This window comes from Anarhichas minor, unplaced genomic scaffold (assembly GCF_050575085.1).
Source record: "Anarhichas minor isolate MPS153535 unplaced genomic scaffold, ASM5057508v1 ptg000042l, whole genome shotgun sequence".
Taxonomy (NCBI): Eukaryota; Metazoa; Chordata; class Actinopteri; order Perciformes; family Anarhichadidae; genus Anarhichas; species Anarhichas minor.
The window spans coordinates 9,952,821-9,974,849 of record NW_027466488.1 but is presented as its reverse complement, the minus strand read 5'-3'; the positions used below and the strand labels follow the sequence as shown (position 1 = coordinate 9,974,849).

At 43.2% G+C, this 22,029-nt stretch overlaps 1 protein-coding gene across 1 annotated transcript in view; it reads left to right on the top strand.

The window, feature by feature from the left end:
* LOC142970061 (neural-cadherin) overlaps nucleotides 1–22,029 on the top strand; it is a 295,060-nt gene that overhangs the window by 234,962 nt on the left and 38,069 nt on the right. The window contains exons 31-32 of the mRNA XM_076110212.1: nucleotides 5,198–5,378; nucleotides 9,276–9,442. Coding sequence (XP_075966327.1) covers nucleotides 5,198–5,378; nucleotides 9,276–9,442 — 348 coding nt within the window. The remainder of the gene's footprint in view (nucleotides 1–5,197; nucleotides 5,379–9,275; nucleotides 9,443–22,029) is intronic.

Here is a 22,029-nt window from a genome sequence, read left to right as displayed (position 1 = left end):
TCAGAAAAGTGAAACTCCTGGTCCTGTAGGAGCGGCTCTCGCTGGACTCTTTCAGGGAAGCTAGCTTTTCAAATGATCTTGGATAAATGCATGATCATATTTAAAAAAAAAAGGAAACATAAGTGGAGAGTCAAAAGTATGATCAGCCCTTTTTTAGGCTTTTTACAGCAGCTGAGCAGGACTTCATTTAAAGCTGAGTCACATGTTTTATCTAAGCCAAATCTTGGCGTGAACTAACAAAGCCTTGTAGAAATTGATGTTTATAAAATCATATGCAAATGAATCTGTAGCTAGAGATGCAGCACACTTTTTTCTCTCCTAATACACATTCTACCACCACGACTTCTGACCAATACCTCTTCCATATAACGAGGTCAGTAACAGCTGAAACAGGATCCAGTTTTTAAGGAAATGTGTATCTGTTCCTCTTGTTGCATCATTGTAATTATGTAAAAACTGACTCACATATTCAATCTGACTTAATTAATTGAGCAACTTATTGTCGACTAATTTACTTTATCTACATTTACATTAATTATGCAAATTAGTTTCAAATATATAATTGCGTTAATGGAAAATCTCTATCAAAATTGCTGTAAGCTTGTAAGATTATATCTTTTTTCTATTTGAAGGTTTGCTTTTGTACAGTATTTGAGAGTGTGTGTGTTTCTGTATGTGTGAGTGTGGCCTTGTTGTTTTCCCTCTTTTGTGGTCGCCCACTCGATCCAACAGTGAAACAAGTTTGTACGTGTGAGCTAATAACAACCCGAGAAATAGACACGTGTCGTACTGGCAGTTACCTTCAAATGAAAAAGAGCCTAGTCCTTCACTTGTTCAGTTAAAACCACTTTGGTCTAGTAGTCTGGTTCAGTGTAAGGAGCGACAGGGCCTCTAGGGGCGGTGAGTTTGGCTGTTAGAATTGTAGGCTTGTTCCCTCCATAAACACAAAGTATCCATATGCATTCATCCATTTCATCCATCAGCTGTATCCACTTGACCTTCAAAGGGTCAGCGCTGGAGCTGGAGCCGATCCCAGCCGACATTGGGCGAGAGGCAGGTTACGTCCTGGACAGGGCTTCCAATCAATCACAGGGCTGACACAAAGAGACAGACAATCATTCACCCTCACATTCCGTTCCTAACCTGCATGTCTTTACTGTCTTGTAATGTGGGAGGAAACTGGAGCAATCACAGAAAATCCACGCAGACACAGGGAGAACATGCAGACTCCACACAGAAGGAGGCTCAAACCCAGATTCAGTAGATATGTAAAGCTCTATTAAGATGTTGAATCTCCAGAATGGAAATATGAAAGGATATACGTTTCTCCTGCTGCAATGCTAAAGGCTTGTACTGTAGTTGGTGTGGTGTACCTGAGCTGGAGACGTAGCGGGAGGCTGCAAAAACCTCATACACTAATGAGAGAAATCTGCATGATGTGTGTGGGCAGACATGAGGATAATAAATCTCCACAGAGCAAGCAACAGTAGGCGTACTGATGATTAGTAATGTTGATGGATGTGTTCCGACATTGTATGATCTTATTTTTGTCATTTGTTGTTGCTTTTATCGCAGCAGAAAGTGCTAATGTGTCACATTTCCATCTGTTTTGAGGTGTGCGTGCCTGTGAAGTGGTAAAGGTAGAGGACATTGATAGTAGCTGAGTACTCTGTGTGTCTGTTTCTATGTACAGTACATGTCTCCATTTTGCTAATGTGTCTCTATATCAGAGGTTGCTTTTTTGTGAGGCGAGAGTGAGATCAGATTGTAGGAAAGGGTAATTGGTTGAAATGAACCATTACCAAATCTTAGTATCATTTACAAAAAAAGGAAACATATTTAAATTCTGATTAAAATGCTTCCACAGCCACAACTGCAGGACAGCCAAGAAAGTTGTGTTTGGGGGAACCTCGTATTTCATTTTTTTTTCATGCTAATATGTTGTCGGCTAAAACGCGTAAAATGATGCTCCGACGGAGTACGTCCTCCCCAATCTATCAACAACCATATTGACATGGTGTTGGTCCAATAATGATTTCCAAATTGTATCTTTAATTCTCTACCACTGTTGTACGCTATGGTTGTACGAGTGAAACTGTCAGATTCTTACAGTAGCATATTAGAGAAGAAAATATAAAGTGCAAATTGCGAACTACTTTTATACACATTGCTAAAAAATATATATTTTAGTTAGGCCTTTTCAACAGAGTCCAGTTTTCTTTTGTTCAGATTGACGTTTCCCTGATGTTATCAACCAGTAGCTAGCTAGCTACTTGCGTTAGCCAAAGCAACACTTAGCTTATTGTAGTGTTGCGAGCCCTGAAGGACGGTTAAGCTAACGGTCCGGATCTGTTTGGACTGGAGGGCGCGGCCGGAATGGGTGAACAGGTATCTGCCAACTGGGTGTCTGTATGTATGCGTGTCTTTCCTGTGGGTATCTGTACATTAGGATATTTCTGTTTTGGAGCCAGACAAAGATGCAGCGTGTCAGGACCACGTCACCTCCATTAAACGTACTGAAGTGTGATGCACGGCTGTTGGGAAACAGTGTGTGTGGATGAAGAAGAAAGCAGACTAGACTGAGCTAAAGGCAGTGGGAATGTGACGCTGTCTCCTGGAAAAGAGACAGGAAGAGATTTTTTGATTTTATAATTGTGTTTCTATTCTGGAGTTGGGTCTCTCCCCTCCGGCTGTCATTCGCCATTGTCTTTTTTAACTCCCTCATCCTCGTCTTTCTCCCCTCAGCTCTGAGAGAGAACATTACTGCTACCAAGTTTTTCGGTTGTTTTGACAAAACTGTCACTCCATTTTTTAAGTATGGAGGTTTGGAGTTACAAGAGTTGAATCTAAAGGATTATACCTTTATTTAGAATTAAAGGAAATCTGAATGCTACAGCGTACAATGGTAAAAAAAAACAAATGTTCTCCAACTTTGTGACAACACTTCAGTAAAGGCCCTCTCCTCGTCTCAACATGCCCCTGTGCACAAACCCAGGTCCATTTAACAAGTTTCCTTTGGTAGAACTTGACCTGCACAGAACTCTGACTTTAACCCCTTTCAACACAACAGCCTAATCGGCCAGCATCAGTGTTCGACATCACTAATGCTCTTATGGGAGCAAATCCCATAAGAGGGATAAGACAGGTTCCAAAATCTAGAGGAAAGCTTCTTTAAAGAGTGGAGGCTGTTACAGTTTTGTAATGAAAAGTCTGTCATTTACATATTGGTGGAAAGTTCCTGCCTCACTCACTACGCAGCACACTCAGCTCTACACTTTGTATTTTGATGTAAAATGTGTGTTTTACTTCCTGTGGACTGAGACATTTTTATTAGTGCTGGGCAAGTTAACGCGTTATTATCGCGTTAACGTATTAATTAATTAACGCCGACAATTATTTTATCGCGCGTTAACGCAGTTTTCTTTTTATTATTAAGGGGACATTTTTAACACAAGGGCTGGCAGCGAGTGGTGAACAGCTGTTTGTGTGGCGTCTCTTCCTGTTTCATTCACCTACATTCCCCTGGGTCCTAAGTCCCTCCATGTACAGCTTCTTATCACCCTCTATGTACCAACGTACATTTATAACAAATACCACACATATTACGGTAATCAGCGTTGCATATGTGTCTGACTAAAATACCAAAAAAATCAAAAAAGAAATGATTCGTTTAAATTATTTTTTAAATCTTTTTAAAGTGTTTTTGTTTGGAATATGTATAATAAGCATATCATTTAGTTATCGCTACTGAGAATTGAGAACTGAGAACATAAAAAACAAAAACAAAAAAACATGACTTGGATAGGTTTGCAGTTTTCAAGGTGTATATTTCAAATTGCATCTCTTACACACATGAAGATAAAGTTGTGAACACCGGCTGAATATCTATCATCAGAATCATTATAACTGTATTATAACTGCTACTGTGTAAAGGGAATACTGCTGTTAAAAAGAACCTGATTTGTTTGCAAACCAAATGTTATTGCACTTTTGTTCATATAGCAGTACTTTTAAAGTAAAAGTGTGCAATACACTACTTTTGAATTCATTATTGAACTTTGCGCATAACAATGCGATTAATTGCAAAGAAATCATGCGATTAATCGCGATTAAAAATTATAACCATTGCCCAGCACTAATTTTTTATACTTAACACCTGGAATTATTCTTGGCAAATACAAACAGGCCTATGTCTCTGTGTGGGTGTGTTACTCTTTTCAGCCGAAGCCAAAATTTGTAATTCAATCAGAAGCAGGTGTATTTTTGCATTCAGCTCGTATTGTAGGTCCAAGTTTTTTGCTCAAGCACACAGATACACGCCACAGTGACACAGAAGCACAGTCGAAATCAATTGCAGACGCCCCAATATGTCTTTCAGTCATTGATTGCTATGTCAGTTTTTCGGTTCTCAGCAATCAACTTGATCGGTCCAAACCAAACAGGACCAGCTGTGGCTTATAAAAGGTCAGCAACCAATAAGATGCCTCTTTGCTGGAGGTCAGAGCCAATCAGCAACTCCCTGGCGGTATGACTCGCTGTCAGTTTTTACAATCCTTTGCATTCCCATGTCCTCGCCCGCAGCACCAACATAACTCATAAAGTTCGTTTGGGCAGCGACAAGATTGAACATATTAATGTTTTTTATGGCGTGGTTTTGTGAGGGACACAAATTGAGGCGTTCAAGGTTCCCCCGTCCTTACAGCTTTCTATGCAGTCGGCCATGCCGTTTGTCTGTTAGAAGATTTGTCCAGGGTTTGGTTTCATCTCTGTGGGAAGAGAGTCAGAGAGTGGAAAAGCACAGAAGGCCACAGTTTATCCTGAGCTCATGTCCTTCAACACAATTATTTATTTTTTATTTTATTTTCACTCTCTTTGACTTTATTTTCTTCTTTTCAAACTCTGACTCCCCCTCTGACTACTAACCCCTACCTGACTGTCCTATGTCGTCCTCAAACTGTTTATTGGCAACTCTCTCTCTACTTCTCATCTACTCGTCTCAACTTTCCCTTTTCGTTCCTTTTTAACGCTGTTATCTTACATCTCTCCCTCTTCTTTCTCCTCTCTGTTCATCTTCTCTCTGGCCCCTACCCATAACCCCATCTCTCCTTCCTCCTCCTCTCGTCATTCCTTTCCTCTCCTCTCATCCCCTCTTCATGCACCGCCCCTCCATCTCCTCTCCCCTATCTCCCCCATTCAGCTGTATGATTTGGGCTCCCCGGCCGACTCGCAATCCAGCTCTCCAGGCTGCCTGACCACCGACAGCAGCTGTGTCAACATGGGCTATCCGTCCTGTGGCCACCGGGGTCGCTGTCACGGCGAGTGGGGCTCCTTCAGCTGCCAGTGTGTGCCAGGATACGCAGGACACCACTGTGAAGAGGGTAAGCCAAACTTATGCATTAAAGCAATACATCAAACAACAACAAACCAAAATCATCCATGTGTCCCGAAAAGAACATTTATGTAAAACTAAAGCCTAATTACTAGCTGTTGGAGAATGAGTTTGTTGTAGCGTTGAAGCAAAATGGAGTGTAACATTTAGGTCTGAAGGTTCTGTTTGTCGCCTGAAACAGCTTCCAGATATGAACCTTGTTTTTTTTCCAAATATGTGGATTTACAGGCCATATAACTATTACACATACAATAAGCACACCGTCAAAGATGTTTCTGTCAGCTATGTAGCACAGCCAAACAAGATGGTCGGTTCCATGTGACGATTAAAATGGATAAAATGAGACGGCTTACAGCTTGTTTTCTCTCAACGCCTCAGGGATGTGGAGCAAGTAAACCCACTTTCTTTTTATTTGCGGTGTAAAATATCCTAAATGCTGTTTTAAATCTAGCTGACACAAATTTATTGTGAATGTCATCATAAACGTTAAGTGTGGGTTCCCCCCGGTTTTGTAAAAATGTAACCTAGAATCGTAAAAGAGGATTGAGTGGACCTCACCCATGGCTGTTTCATGCCTTTCTAACATGAATACATACAACTCCATTTGTAAATGAATGCATGTATAGGTCACACACTTGTCATACTACCCCTGACCCCTGAACTACCCCCTGGTAGCTCCATACTAAGGATACTTATGGCCTGGAGAAAGCAGCTCCGTGTGAGCTTCTCTGCGGTGGCCTCATGTCTGTGGAGGCGTTTGCCTGACTGCAGCAGTTGGACGAGACTGTTGTTGGACTGAGATGGGATCTTTAATGACCCTCCCGCACCGACCCCCATACACGTCCTCCAGATTGAGAGCACCACCACAGATGAATTCTGCTGACTGCAGCAGTCTTTGGCGGGCTTTACAGTCCTGTTTGGTTCTCTTCTTGTACCGCACAGACACGGGACTCTCAAATGAATTCAATGACGACAATGTGAATGAATCATTCTCCACATTCATGAGAGGACTCGTATCTTTGAAGAAGCAACAAGCTGTGGAGTCGATGACCAACGAGGGCCATGTGGATGCTTTTGGCAACCATTGAGGCAATCTTTGTAAGAAGAAAGTGTTCTGTATTTTCTAACATGATTCTCACAAGCAGACTGTGATTTATCTGTGTTAAACCCGTTCTCACTCCCAACTCGTCAAATACCGACGCTTTGTCAGTGTCCTTCTGCGTCTTATACCAACGCACTGGCACACCAGACTTACTATAATGTCAACCCATCCACCTCGTTATTAGATGGTCAGACTAATAGTATAAAGAGCACGTGTCGCTGGATCACCCTTCCCAATATCAAAGACTTCCACATTCAACGTATCCGTGGTTTACGGAAACCAAAAAAGTTTTAGCTGGCGACAGGGCTGACTAGGGGACTTTTGTTCCATCTCACTCTCGCCCGTTTCCTGTTGTTGCTGTTTTTATAAAGGCATCGCTTCAAAGGAGAGACCCTTTATGTCTGTTTTGAACTTACCCCATACCCAGATGCGGGAGATGCGGCGGGAGATGCTAAAGTGTATTCACACCTGGTATCAAATTGCATTTCTGCACTTCACATGAAATATTGACGTGTTACAAAAAAAAAAAAAACTGGCCTGTGCTGTCGTAATATTTAAGCACTCAGAGATGCCCACTGTAACGTTCCACCTCACTTGGCATTCAGTGAGAAAACACCCCTGCGTGAAAGAAATGCAAGGGGCTCAGCTGCTGGTGGGGGTGTTGTTCATGTACCGGTGAGATAATGGAAAATGATCCGGGGAGTCCAGTGAGAGCAGTGGTTCTCAATCTTTTCACGGCCAGTGCTCCCCAATCCATTATCCAGGTCCCTTACTGCCCCCCATTAATTAAAATGTGATCTCAATGTCTCAGCACAATATTAATGTTGATTATTATTCTGTGTTATCCATAAAAAAAAGCATGTGATTGAATGCCAAATACCAGATTTGATTAAACTGGACAGTTGAGATATCATGAGTTTCCCAGAGAGCAAAGAAGCCATGTAAATATCAATGTTAAACAAATGCAACAGTTGGGAAATTTGAACTTTAATTAGGTCTTGTTTATGGTCATAAATGGCAATCAGAAAGCCACTTTAGTGATGTAGGTTTCATTTTAACAATAGGGGGTTTGGGTGGGACACATATTAAGCAGAGTTCTCCCCCAGAAGTGTTGAGCATCAAACAATTAATTTGTATCCGTCAAATGGTACAAACATCTTTATTTATGTAAACACAAAATTGAGGAAGCAGGTGACAATTCAAAATGTAAAAACAGAATAGAATATAATAGTAAGACTCATTTATTCTGTTTTGCTTTGGAGTACGTATTCTCCTGTAGATCAACTTTTCTCATTTAATGTCGAGGAATAAAGTTGTAATTTAATGAGAATAAAGCCATAATGTTTCAAGAAGAAAAACCTACCTGTCCTAAAGTCTGCTGCGCATTACGTCATCGCTATGCTGCTATGGCAGTGCTCCCTTCACAGTCTTGACAAACGCATAACCCACTTGTTGTGCACTGCTCTTCATCAAAGGTGTAAAACTAACAGAAAACACTTCTGATCAGTCAAACATCTCGCCATCGTGTGACTTCTACATGCAGATGTTAACTTTGCAACCTACAATACAGTGCAGCTCGAAGCTGCTTCCCCCCAAGCTTTTCAGAAGCACACGCAGCATCACAGAGCTACAGTTCAGAGGAGTGCAGAAAACAATGAAAGTCCATGAGTTTGAAACATCGTCAGTCGCCACGACGCTGCACAGTGGTTTACAATATTATGAGGAAGAATTCTGCTGCTTTGAAAAGTGTGTCTTCCGTTGTTGCAACAATCATGAGGTAAACAGCAGAAATATGCTTTTCACATTACAAGTCGTACTGCAGCCATACCCATCCAACGGTATCCTGCAAACATCATGTCACCATCTGAAGCCCACTGCTGGCTCTTCAATGGATTCATGATATATATATATATATATATATATATATAGGTATATACCGTATACGCAAGGTAACATCAGGAAGAAAAATCTAAGCAGCAGTAAGAAAACAGCTTAGATGTTTGTTTTTTTCCTTATGTAGCAGTTGCTTCAAAAAGTCCTCCAGGGATTTAATCAACACCCCCATTTCCGGAGGTGTAGCGCACCACATTCTTCTGTACTGAACAACCTATCTGTTTAAGAAAGGAAAGATTATTAGTGTAAAATTGATAGTGTTAATAGGATTTTATTTGCCACATCCCACACAAATCCCAAATCCCACACAGGCACACAAGCAGCTCCGTGGCCTCGATAAACAGCAGTAAAAGACATAACGGAATTCTGAGAAGACACGTCTGATCAGATGCACAGCATATGCCAAGGAGAGACCCAAAATGCGCGATCTGACATTGCCTCCAAGCGGGATCTCACGAGCCGCTCAGTTTCATCGAAGTTGCACGGAAGGGAGACAAAGAGGGAGGGGATGTGCAGCAAGAGACAGACGGAAATCCGGGCTTGCACATGCCATGAGATGGAAGAATGGCTTTGGAAACATTTTAGGTGTGCTTGGTTTAGTCTGCCTGGCATGCATAAAAACCCACTTGTGAACATGTGCCTAAGAAGGAAGAATAACCCAAGCTAGACCACACATACATATCTTGTGTATTCTGCATATTTTGTCCTGCCACCAGCTCTCTGCATGGGGGGGGGGGGGGGGGTGGTGTGACTTGGGGACTATGTGTGACGTCACTTCCCTCTGAACTGAAACGTCTTCTAACTGGATATAAATGTGTGTTTATTCTCAATAATATCGCTATTGTGTCGCTGACTGACTTGTGTGTATTTGTGTGTTTGCGCCAACACCAGAGGCCCCAGAGTATTCCTTTGATGGCCACAGTCACGTGCATTATCAGCTGGCGTCCCCGCTGCCGGCCCGAAGGACGTGGGTTCAGGTCCTGGTTCGAACCCGCAAACACAGCAGCACCATCCTGAATCTCATCTCGAAGGAGCTGAGTGAATACATACGACTAGAGGTAAGGCTGCTACCTGTGCGCGTGTGTGTGTGAGTGTTTGTGCGTGTGTGAGTGCGGATTTGGTATATTTTGGTTAGTCTGCCAAAAAACATTGAGCCTGTTTTTGTACGGTTTTGAATATAGTGGATATGTCTCCTTTTCCTTCCATCCTGCAAAGTAACAGCAGTCATTTTCTTCAATCATAAACTGCGCTGACAATAGGCAGCGTTTCTATTGCTGTCATGTAACCTATCGAGCAGCCGGGTTGTAAACAGGTTGTTAACGGAGGGAAAAAGCAATTTAACACAACATCGAAAACAAGCTGCAGATATTTTTCACAAATGTTCCTTGTTAAGTCATAAAAGCTGAATGCTTTATGATATTACAGTGCATTTGGGTGCGTGTCCCATTAAAGGAATAGTTCAACATTTATCTGGAAAACACCTATTTTCTTTATTTCGGAGGGAGAGATAAAAATATTGTGATAAATCTGTCATGTCTGTCATCACCATGATACTGCAGCTACAGTATTCTATATTATTTTCTTTGTTTCTGTCTGTCCCTCTACAACAGTCAACAAGCAGGCTAACTAGCTTCCACTCAGAAAGTGGGAGTTACATCACCTAGCTTGCTAAGGTTAGCACTGATTTTCACTACTTTTCATTGACGTTACGATCGGCTCCTGCACACTCACAGTATACACAAAGCATGAATTTCGGCTGCTGATATCGCCATGAATTGCGCATCACTTACAACCGCTGTCTGCCCCGTCTCAAGGTTGGACTCATAAAAGATATTGCACTAATGATATTACAGCGCAGACATGCCCATACATTTTTGCAGCTGAGTGCAATGATCCATTTGTCAAAGTATACATTCTGCCTTTCCGTCAAGAACACACTAGGCAGAACATCATCAGAGAAAAAGGAAATTCAAACATGACAGAGAAATGGTATTTAGGACTGTCTGTCAAATGCACACCTTCAGACTTTAAAAGAGGACGACTTGACGGTTTATTTTTGTCTTATTTGTCCAGGTTTAGCTGCACAAAGTTTTAGTGAATTTGCCGAATCAGTCAAAGAAGGAGTGTAGCTAGTTTCTGATGTTCACTGGTTAAACAAACATGCTAATTGGTCGGCTTTAATGAGTTGATAAGTTTCTTTTTTTCCATTTTCCAATGTCCCCCTGATCCGTCTGTGTGTGAAGTAATGTCCTCCAGCTCCGTGTCCAGAGTGTCTCACTGCTGCGCTCCAGTATCTTACACATCGGTCTATTTTCGTATGAGCTGCTTGAATTTTCGAAGCACAGAATGTACTTGTGAATGTACATTAATACGTATGTGTATTGGCGTTTGGCTGATTGAGTCGTAGCACAATCAGCCAGATCGTCATCCTGATCCAGCTTCATGTTCTCGTGACACTTGTGGAAACAAAGCCAATTGTTGTATTTTCCAGAACATTGAACCATTCCTTTAATGATGTGATTTCTGTTGTATCGCCTTACATTTGACATTCAATAAGTGTACCATGCATACTCTCTCAGCTTGGAATGATGTCAGACTTTTACCGCCTTCAACAACATAGAAAATTCCGTGTTATGATTTGGTATCAGAACCTTTTGACTTGTGTTGTTCTGCGCTTCTGTTCTGGAAACTGCTCAAATACCCTCTTATGGTCAATATACTGTACCTAGGAGAACCAAACATCGTCTGAATGTTGTACAGTTTCATTTTATACATTGATAGCGTTTCAATAAGTGGTTTCACTACAGTGGCTTCTCTCAGCTTTCTAGCCATATCCAATGTATGCAGGAGAAAATAATAATAATAATATAATAATACATTTTATTTATATAGCGCTTTAAAAGGCACTCAAAGACACTTTACATGTTAAAAACAGAAACAATAGAAGCATTTATAATGGGAACAAAATATACGACATAACGGTAAGAAAAAAAAAATAAATAAAAAAAAATAAAATAAACATGAAAAGAAAGAAAGAAAAAACATACATGACTGACTTTAGAGGTTGAAAGCAGATTTGAATAGGTGAGTTTTAAGTGCAGTTTTGAAAGTGGCGAGTGACGAAGAATGTCTGAGGTGTTGGGGCAGGGAGTTCCAGAGGGAGGGGGCAGCAACGGAGAAGGCCCTGTCCCCCCAGGTCCGATGCTTGGACAGAGTAGGGGGGGTAAGGAGGTTGGCGTCGGCAGATCTGAGGTTGCGGTTGGGAATGTGATGGTACAGGAGGTCCGAAAGGTATGAAGGGGCAAGGTTGTGGAGGGCTTTGTAGGTGATGAGGAGGAGCTTGAACTGGATTCTTTGCTGTATGGGGAGCCAGTGGAGGTTTTGAAGGACTGGGGTGATGTGGTCTCTGGTGCGGGAGTGGGAGAGCAGACGGGCAGCTGAGTTCTGGATGTATTGTAGTTTATTGATGATTTTGGTGGGTGAGCCATACAGGATGCTGTTGCAGTAGTCCAGTCGAGAGGTGATGAAGGCGTGGATGAGTGTTTCAGCGGCTGCGGAGGAGAGGGAGGGACGGAGACGGGCGATGTTTTTGAGATGAAAGAAGGCGGTTTTTGTGATCTGATTGACGTGGCGTTCATAGGAGAGAGTTTGATCGAAGATGATCCCGAGGTTACGGACATGTGTGGAGGCAGGAACAGTGATGCCATCAATGCAGAGGGAGAAGTTGTGGTGGGAATTGTTTAATGATTTGGGGCCGATAATGAGGACTTCAGATTTGTCGGTGTTGAGTTTGAGGAAGTTGGCTTGCATCCAGGTTTTTATATCTGTGAGGCAGTTGGTGATGGTGGAGTGGATGGTGGGGGTGATGGATTTGGTGGAGATGTAGAGCTGGGTGTCGTCGGCATAGCAGTGGTACTGGAGACCATGGTGGCGTATGATGTCACCAAGGGGGAGCAGGTAGAGGATGAAGAGGAGGGGACCGAGTACTGAACCTTGGGGGACACCTTGAGAGACTGGGGCTGTGTCAGACTTGAATTTGTTGATGCTGATGAACTGTTCGCGGTCAGAGAGGTATGATTTAAACCAGGAGAGGGCTGTGCCAGTGATGTGGAGGGAGGACTCGAGACGTGAAAGGAGGATGGAGTGGTTGATGGTGTCGAAGGCTGCGCTGAGGTCGAGCAGTATCAGGATGTTGAGGGAGTGTTCATCAGAGGAGAGGAGGAGATCGTTGGTGACTTTGATGAGGGCAGTTTCTGTGCTGTGATGAGATCTGAATCCGGATTGAAATGGTTCATACAGTTGGTTTGAGTCCAGGTGAGTTTTCAGTTGATGGGCAACAATGCGTTCCAGTATTTTAGACAGAAAAGGGAGATTGGAGATGGGTCTGTAATTGTTGTGAATGTCGGGGTCAAGGCCTGATTTTTTGAGGATGGGTGTGACTGAGGCGAGTTTGAGGGCGGGAGGGACGGAGCCAGTAGACAGGGAGGAGTTGATGACAGAGAGGAGGTGCGGGCGGAGGGCCGGGAGACAGGCCATAACTAAAGTGGAAGGGATAGGGTCGAGGTCACAGGTCGGAGTCTTCATGCCAGAGAGTGATTTATTGAGATCCGAGGGGGAGATGAGAGAGAATCGGAAGAGTGACCGGTCAGTTAGTGGAGGATTTGCAGATACAGGGTTGGACAAAGCGGGGCTGGAAGTGGCCAGTTGGTTGTAGATGGTGTCGATTTTAGCTTTGTAGAACGTCAGAAAGGAGTTGCATTTCTCTGCTGTGGAGGAGTGAGAGAGATTGTCCATAGGTTTGAGGAGTTTGTTTATTGTGGAGATGAGGACCTTGGGGTTGGTGGAACCAGAGCGGATGATGCCAGAGTAGTAGGTGGAGCGAGCAGAGTTTAGAGCCAGTTTGTATTGCTGTATGTGTTCCTTGTACGCCAGGGTGTGAACTGTGAGGCCGGTTTTTTTGGAGAGTCGCTCTAGTCTGCGTTTCCGGGATTTCATGAGGCGGAGTTCAGGGGTGAACCAGGGAGCAGTGTGGGTGAATGAGACAGTTCTGGTTTTGAGAGGGGCAAGCTGATCAAGGCAGGAGGATAGTGTGTTATTGTAGAGGTTGACCAGGTCTGAGGGGGAGGGGCTAAGGGAGGGGGAGAGTGTGGAGAATTTTTCAGTGAGACAGGCTGACAGGGATGAAGGGCAGACAGACTTGATATTTCGGAGAGTGATGGTGCGCGTGAGTTTGGGTTCTGGGATTGGGATGTCGATCTCCATGATGATGGCTAGATGGTCGGAGATGGTGAGGTCATAGCCGGAGAGGTGGTTGATGGTGATTTCAGTGGAGCAGACCAGGTCCAGGATGTGCCCACGATTGTGGGTGGGGAAGTCGATGTGTTGAGTGAAGTTGAAGCATTTAAGCAGGTCCAGAAATTCGGTGGCAGTTTTACAGTCTGAGGAGTCGATGTGGATGTTGAAATCACCAAGCAACAGGATGGAAGGTGAGACGGAGCAGAGCTGGGTGAGGAATTCTGATAGGTCAGAGAGGAAGGCAGGGTTGGGTTTGGGGGGGCGGTAGATAATTGCAATGACCAGGGGTTTAGGACCAGAGAGTTTGAATGTGAGCTGTTCAAAGGAGGGTGGACTGTCGATGTTAGTCAGTCTGGTCTTGATATGTTGGCGGTGAAGAGCAGCAATTCCTCCACCGCGGCCATCAGGGCGTGGTTTATCCAGGTAATGATATTCAGTTGGGGTGGTTTGATTGAGTGCGTAGTAATCCAGGTGTTTTTGCCAAGTTTCAGTGAGACAGAGGATATCAAGGTTGTTGTCCGTGATGAATTCATTGATGATTGGGCCTTTGTTGCTTAGTGACCGAGTGTTGAACAGAGCAAGCTTCATGGAGTGTTTTGTGGTTGGTTGTGAGGTTTTGGGGAGGGTTCTGAGGTTGGCTGCATTCACGTGCTGTTTGTTATGATGACGTAATGAGGGAGTGGTGGTACGCCGATGATGAGTCCACAGAGACGGGATGGAATTGACAGAAGTGGGGTTGTAGATGATGAACTTGTGCTGGGAGCCGATATGAACATCACTGGGAGGGATGTAGATGAGGTTGTTTTTGTTTATGGCGTTGCGAATGCGGTGTGGATGGGGCAACCTCTCTGTCACAATAGTCTGAATGGGGAGAGCAGCGGCTGAAGGGGTTGATGACAGGGAAGGCCAGTAGGGGGAGCAGTCACGGGAAACTGTGCTCAGAGGTGGCAGCGTAGAAGAAGAAGGGGCGTGTGTGTGGAAAGTAAATAGTCAGTCATGTGGACAAGAGTGTACAGCATGCTGTAAATTAGCCGCTAGCAGGCGGCTACCCAGCTTGTTAAAATGAACACCATCGTTCTTAAAAGAGGAAGAGCGGTCCCAAAACAGGTTAAAATTGTCAATGAAGCTCACGTTGTTGGTCCTGCAGGCGGCCTGGAGCCAAGTGTGGAGGCTGAGGACTCTGCTGAACCGCTGTGATCCACGGCCGAGTGTTGGAGTTGGACCACTCATGAAAGCAGACAGTCCACAGGTGTTTAAAAAGTGTAGAAGATTTTTAAAATCCATCTTGGTCAACTCAGACTGGTGGAGTGCTGTATCGTTGATTCCCACATGAACGATAATTCGCCGAATGGTAGACGGGAGGGCGTGCAGCAGGCCAGGCAGTTTCAGCAGGATGTCGTGAGCCGTTGCTCCGGGGAAACAGTGTGTGGTCGCGTTGAAGAAACGGGTATTCCTGATTATTGAGTCCCCGACTATCAGTGTCGTCGGGGCGAAGAGGGGACGAGGCGACAACACTGCGCGTGTAATACGCGTGGGTGGAGGAGAGGATTTAACCAGTGGTGGCGGAGTGGACGAGCAAGGACTGAGAGAACGGGGGACCGAAGCTCGCCGCGGTGCTGGTGTAAAGCACGGTGTGGAGCGGCGAGTCCTGGGGCGAGAGGAGGGCTCAGGAATGACTGGCGTAGGGATGTCGGGGGAGCCGGGGCTGTGGGTCCCTCGAGGCGGCAGCTGGGATGGTGTAGGAAGCTGGGAGTCCCTAGCCAGAGGAGGGAAGTCGTCGAGGGCAAGGGTGTCATATTTATTCTTCAGCTGGACATCGAAGTTATGGGGTGTAGGAGAGGGATGTCTCCCTATCCGGCTGCTGCGAGCACAGACCAGGGCTCGTGATGTGATGGAGTGGAGCTGACCAGGGCTTTAGGCTTAGCTCCGAGCCGTAGCCAAGAAGCCTCAGGAGCTGTGACCGGAGGAGGGGCCGCGGCAGCAGGACTGGAAGCGATGGAATCATGCACACGGTCGCTGGCTGTGTCGGTTTGTGCTGGACCGAAGATGATGGTGTCCATGAGGTTCTCGGCATACTGGATCCTGTAGAGTGTGGATATTCTTCCTTCCAGCTCTGTGATTTTATCAACCAGGCGGGCGCAGCTGACAGTCAGATGGAGAGGTGAGTAAAGCCATAGCAGATCTGGTGGACAATTGTGCTCCAGCCCGTAGTCCACAGCCTTGTCCAGGTATTAGCAAAGGTGGAAGCTGATTCACAGAACGGTTCCGTTTTCAGTTTGACGTGTGTGGACACTCTATATCTGTGGTCTCCGTAGCGTTAGCTAGCTTCAGAGCCCAGGGCTAACAAACGAGCCAGTAGTAGCCCAGCAGGCTAAGCGGTCTAGGGAACGCAAAAACCTAAGAGGTCTAGTACGTGTTGGCTGACATCGTACTTCTAGTTCAATTCACACAGATCAGAACAGCTAGGATCTCAAAAGTATAAGGCAAAAAATGTGGCCAAAACTGGAGAAAACAAATGCCAATTTGTGAAAAGGGGTGAGCGGAGAAACAGACACGACGCCACAGAACGCTGACGTGACAACAGGAAACAGGAAGTAGGTTTTAACACTTTATTTTATATATACTGCATCCAAAACGACATGATTTTTGCCAAAAACTGCATGGGATTAGCATAAAATGGGCACGTCTGTAGAGGGGAGGCTCATATAACCCACTTTCATTCACATACCTTGAGGTGGGAGGTCACCCCTGTGAATATAACAATGCCCATTTTTCTCTCGCCCAAATGTAGCCCCCTTAACTTTGGATCGTTGTTATTCCCGACAAGCACACATGACACAGTTGGTACCAATGGATAGGTTGTCTAGTTCCACATGACACCAGAATCTTAACTAACCCCAGAAGGGGAAGCAGGCTCTTTTAAAAGCTCAGCCTGCTTCCCCTTCTGAAATACAGTGGTGTCAGCCGAGGATGGCGGCGTCCTAGGGGTGTTTAAGAGAGTTAATACAATGTGTCGTCTTAATTTATAGTCAAAGAAAACAGAGGTTCTTATACAGTCTGGTGTATTAGCAGTGCGAATGATTTAGATTGACGTTGAAGACACACTGCCTGGACTGAATACTGAATATAACTATTTTATTTGGTTATTTGTCTTGAGAGCTTCATTTCCTCCCTGTTATTTTCCTCCGGTTGCTCCGCTCACACTCTCGTATTTTTTTATTCGCCAGCCTCCCTTTGTTTCTTTCCCCCACCTTCATCCTTTCCACCCCTGACTTACTCTCTGCCATCGTACAATAACTTCCCAGTCCTTTCCTCTCACCCTCATGCTGCAGACCGCGCATATTGATCAAGCATTGCTGTCTGAAATGATGATGATTATCCGTACCACAGCTGCTGTTACAGTAAAAGCGCTCCTCTGATCCCCGTCTGTCATCCATCTGTCTCTCCTTCCTACATTTCTTCTGAAATGTCACACTGTTCCCTCAGCACAGCCACATGGGGAGTGGGTTCACATCATTCATCCACCATAAACTGTGCATTTATTCCCTGGGTGCAGACAGCATGAAAATATGTGTAATCTTATGAAATACCCCCCCACCCGCAGTGAACCATTGGAAACCCTGCAATGGTTCCTTGCAGAAATCTAACCATATTGCCTTCAAGGATGCTGTTTTTCACTGTTAGAGTTGTGTTTGCTTTTGATCAGAGCGAGGAATTAGTATGCGTTACTCTTGGCTGGCTGCAGACTCACAATGTGAGGCGCGCTTTGTTTCTGCTGTTTGTGTGTGACTTGCATTCCAACAACATGGTTAGTTAAAGATATTGCATTTCTTTCTTCCTCCCCTTGGATTACTGATTGCAGCATTTTGTGTGAGTTCCTACATTCTGCTGTTACCCTCCCCATGAGGAGGAAAGCTTCTCGCTTGATTGGATGTATTAGACCGTGGGTCGGCAACCTTTACTATCCAAAGAGCCATTTTGCTCTATTTTCCACCAAATAAAATTTGTCTGGAGCCGCAAAAGCTATTTGATATCACAGCTTATATAGTTTTATATATAGTTATGTTATATATACAAAAACTATAGTTTGTTGTATTTATGGAAATATAGAACAAGAATAAAGACAATTCTTGACATGTTAATGTTATTTTACCGGTTGCTTGCCTATTGCAAATACATCCACTAAAACAGAATTGTATTAATGATGATGATTTGATGAATAATTTCACCACTGCACATAGTTTATAAATATTAAACAAAGAATGATGGTGAGAGGGTGCTGTTATTTATTGATACAATGTTCACTGCCTTTTTGTAAAATAATGAGTGAACTGTTTTTTGTTAGTTTTTTATTTGTGAACATACATAATCACTGAAACATTATTTAAAAGGTGTCTCTCTTTTGATTTGATTTTGGGCTTTATCTTCAGTGATAAAAATGGTCCAAAATGATGTCAAATTGGATAGTTTTAAGTCATGAATTTGTTGGGGGGAGGACACCCAAACCCAATATCTCCTAGTGGTATCCTGCTGCATAATGTACCCGCATCTTGACTGGAACACTGCTTTTAAAGCTGAATGAATAGCTCCCTCGGCTCTGCTCTACATGCTGATTCCAGGCTATAGACATCCTATGATATATTATAGAGCCGTACTATAGGCAGCAACAGGTTAGCACTAAGTGTTAACACTTTGGGTAAATATACAAACACATCACCTTAACCCTGTAATGTTTCAGTTGGAATATGAATGGAGTATTATAGGCCTACTAAAGAAGATGCAAAGACCAATAATACAACAATAAAGTCACAACTGACTCAGTCCAACATTCTTAAGGAAACAATAAATGAATAAATAGGAATAAGTAGCAGAGATCACTGTATTTTTATTTTTATTTTAAGCACTAAATATGAGTCCCAATCACAGTGCAGGCCAAGTTTGCCATAACCAAAGGTAAATAAATAAATAAATTGTATACACCTATCAAACCTCCATTTTCAAATGATATCCCATGGGTGGGCTATATCACCGATTGCTGCGAGCGTTTTGTAAAGTTGTGAAGCAATCAGTCTGATTGCTGTAAACACATTTATACTGGGGTGACACTCGTGCTTAATGCTGCATGATGGATGCACTGGCACTGCTAGCGGACTACGTGAAGGGAAGAATTAAGAAGGGAACAAGTGTTCGGGGACCACCTCACCCACAAGCACATCGATCTCTGTGTCAGAAACATTCTTTCTCTTGGTCTTCCTCTCTGTCGTTGCCGTGATTCACCGTGAACAACCACTGATCAGCAGGCTCATTTTTATGCATAAGGCTTCATGAGGTGCTCTCCATTGACCATGTATGTTGAGGGCGGAGCATGAGGCTGAGCCAACTGCCCACATTTCCAAGTGGATTTGGGATTTTTTAAATGGAAATCGAGCAGTGGCAGGCGTACGCAAGGTTTTATGAATCTGAATAATTGTTTGCGCACGTACATTTCCTCATTTGTAAGTACAAGTATATCTTGTGTGGATTCACGACACAGTCCTACAAACGAGGCCCCAGAACTCAACCCAACTGATTACCGACTGGAGAGTTTGGACAGACGATTTAGACCATCACCAAAATGAGGGAATTTCTTTTGGAAGAATGGTGTTCGTCCCTCCAGTAGAATTCAAGATACTTCAAGACAAGGAGGTGGCTCAAAACCTTTCTAAGACATGTTTAATCTGTCACTTCTGTGCTCTTACAGCAGGCACAAAGCAAACACATCTACTGTTGCAGTAGCATCCTGTAGTGAGCCGTCAGTGAGGTTGGTCCAGGCTTCTCTCACCAGGCTTCTCTCACACTTTCTATATTACTACTTAATAATATGAGTATGAGAAAACCTTACATTGTACTACCCACTACTGCTAAGAAGCATGTCTTCATACTGTGAAGAGTTTTGGTTCATCGGTTCAGACACCTTTCAGTGTCAACAAATCATCGGCACCCCGCTTCCAACAATAAAATCCCTATGCCAAAACACTTGTCAAAAAAGAATGTCTAATCATTTGAGATCCCCCTCATCCCTCTCAGCTCCCGTTCCAGCCGTTACCCTCTGTGATGCCCTGTAGATCACTGCCGTCCCACCGCCATCCATCTCCCCCGGAGTCAATCTATGTAGCCGCTGTGCTGTGTGTGTAGTGATGTCCGATATGAACGTGGCTTTGTCATTCTTGTCTTTGCCTGTGTGATTTTAATGACTACAGACATCATTGAAAGCCATATATTTTACTCATGCTAAGTGGAAAAGCCAGTGCCCATTTCAAGCTGCTGCTCCAACCATTGAAATATTCATTTCAGCCTGCCACTATGCACTCCGTCCCTGACCGATGTGGACAACAAGAGCAGCGTTAACAATTAGGTGAATAACATAGAACCACCGGTACTTATTGTCCTAAATCAACTACAAGCCTGGTGTTCTATTAGCTTCACAGGCCAAAGTTTAAAACTGGTCTTGATCTAAATAATGAAACTACCGTTGTATTTTCTATGCTGTGCACCCATGACTTTCTGATGTCGGATTACAACTCTCACTTTGTGCACAAATGTGCCTGTACTTGGAAAATGTCCAAGAAATGAAGGGAATCTCTGAACTGACCTTTAAAGACGATAACCATGTTGCAAGAAGGCAGGCTAAAATTAATAATTCAACTACTCTTTACATGAATAAATGCCCTGGAATGCACTGAACACAGACTGGCTGACCGGATTGGTGGAGGTTTTTCTTTAAGATCAAAATGTAATAACAGGCAACGGGAGGTCCTGTGAAGTAGAGGAAGGTGCAGTTTAATAGTGTGTTGTTGGTGAACTGCTTTGACAAGTCTGAGATATCATTATTGCTTCTCGGTTCAGTAAAGCTGCACTCTTTTTTTTTTTTTTTTTTTTTTTTTTTTTTTTTTTTTCAGTTTTGTTGGCCTCTTCTTGTGTACTCTTTTCTCCATCACTGCCTCTTTCCTCAATTCTACTTCCTTCATCTCACTTTTGTTCTTCCTACAGATTTCCTCAGGGTTGCTGGCGTATGGCTGTCTAGTTGCTTTGATACATTTCATTTTGCTACCTTTATTATGAAGACATTACACTGGCATTAGGGGGGAGAAAATGCAACTTTGTGAGTCAGAATTAATGGGTAATATACGAACGTGAGAAAAAAAAGATTCCGGTCATTCATTTTCTAAGTCTGATCTAAATTGTGTTTATGACTTCTGTGAAAACAGGTAAAAAAAAAATTGGCAAGTGAATTTCTTTTTCAAAAGACAGTATATGTACTTACCTTATGTTAAGAGTGCATGGAGAAATTAAAACTCACCCGGGAAAAAACTAAGGAACTTAGAAAGATTATTCTGGAAAAGCCTTATTTCACCTTATAAGTCGAAAACAGAAAGCATTATGATTTGCGTCTCAGGACTTCTGTAGTAATGCAATTGATCATGAGGTTAAATCACACTAAAATATGTTTTTTAAATGTCTTCTGGTATTCTAGATGTGTGCCTGTAAACTGTAAACCAGCTAACAAATGAAGTATTGTTTATTAACTCCAATATTTCCTCCATGGATCTCATCTTAACCACATGACCAACATGTCCTCTTTACTGTGACTTTATGCGGAATTCCTTTCTTTACTTTTGCAAGCTTTGCATGCATATAGATTGCTCGATTACCATTATTATTAGATCCTGTATTAAGCATTAGATAATATTATTAAAAAGCACAGGACGAAAGTTATTATTAAATACTATACAGAGGATAATATTATTCAGGGTTCAACAGATTATTAGATCATTATTGTTGCCTCCACAGGAGGGGGTGGTTGAAGTCAGTGCACTGTAAATATACACTGGATTCATGTTTAATCATCAGAAATTTCATTTTATAAGGTAAAAACATGTATATGTTACTTGTTTACTTGAGAATTATGAATATACACTAAGATGATTAAAAGGCCAAACTTCAGTGGCACATGCAAAGGAGAAAGCATCATGGGAAAACCTCATGGTCTCCTGTGTCATGTCATCACCTCACAGTGAGCGTGACCAATACTTTGGTAGCCATTTTCACTGATTTATTACCAGCCAATTAAAAATGTGCACACCATAATGAAAAGCTTTTTGACAGAACAAAGAAACAACAAATCTTGTCATAATCAAGAAAATTATCGTTTTCATAGTTGATGTGAAATTCTCTCTCTCCACCACTGCAGATAATCATACTGCATTTGTGATAATTGGCAGTTTTCACAGGTGGGAAGCCAGTGGGGGATCATTCCTTTGTCACTGCTCTAACAACTTAAAGTGGTTTGTTGCTTTTAGCTGAATTTATA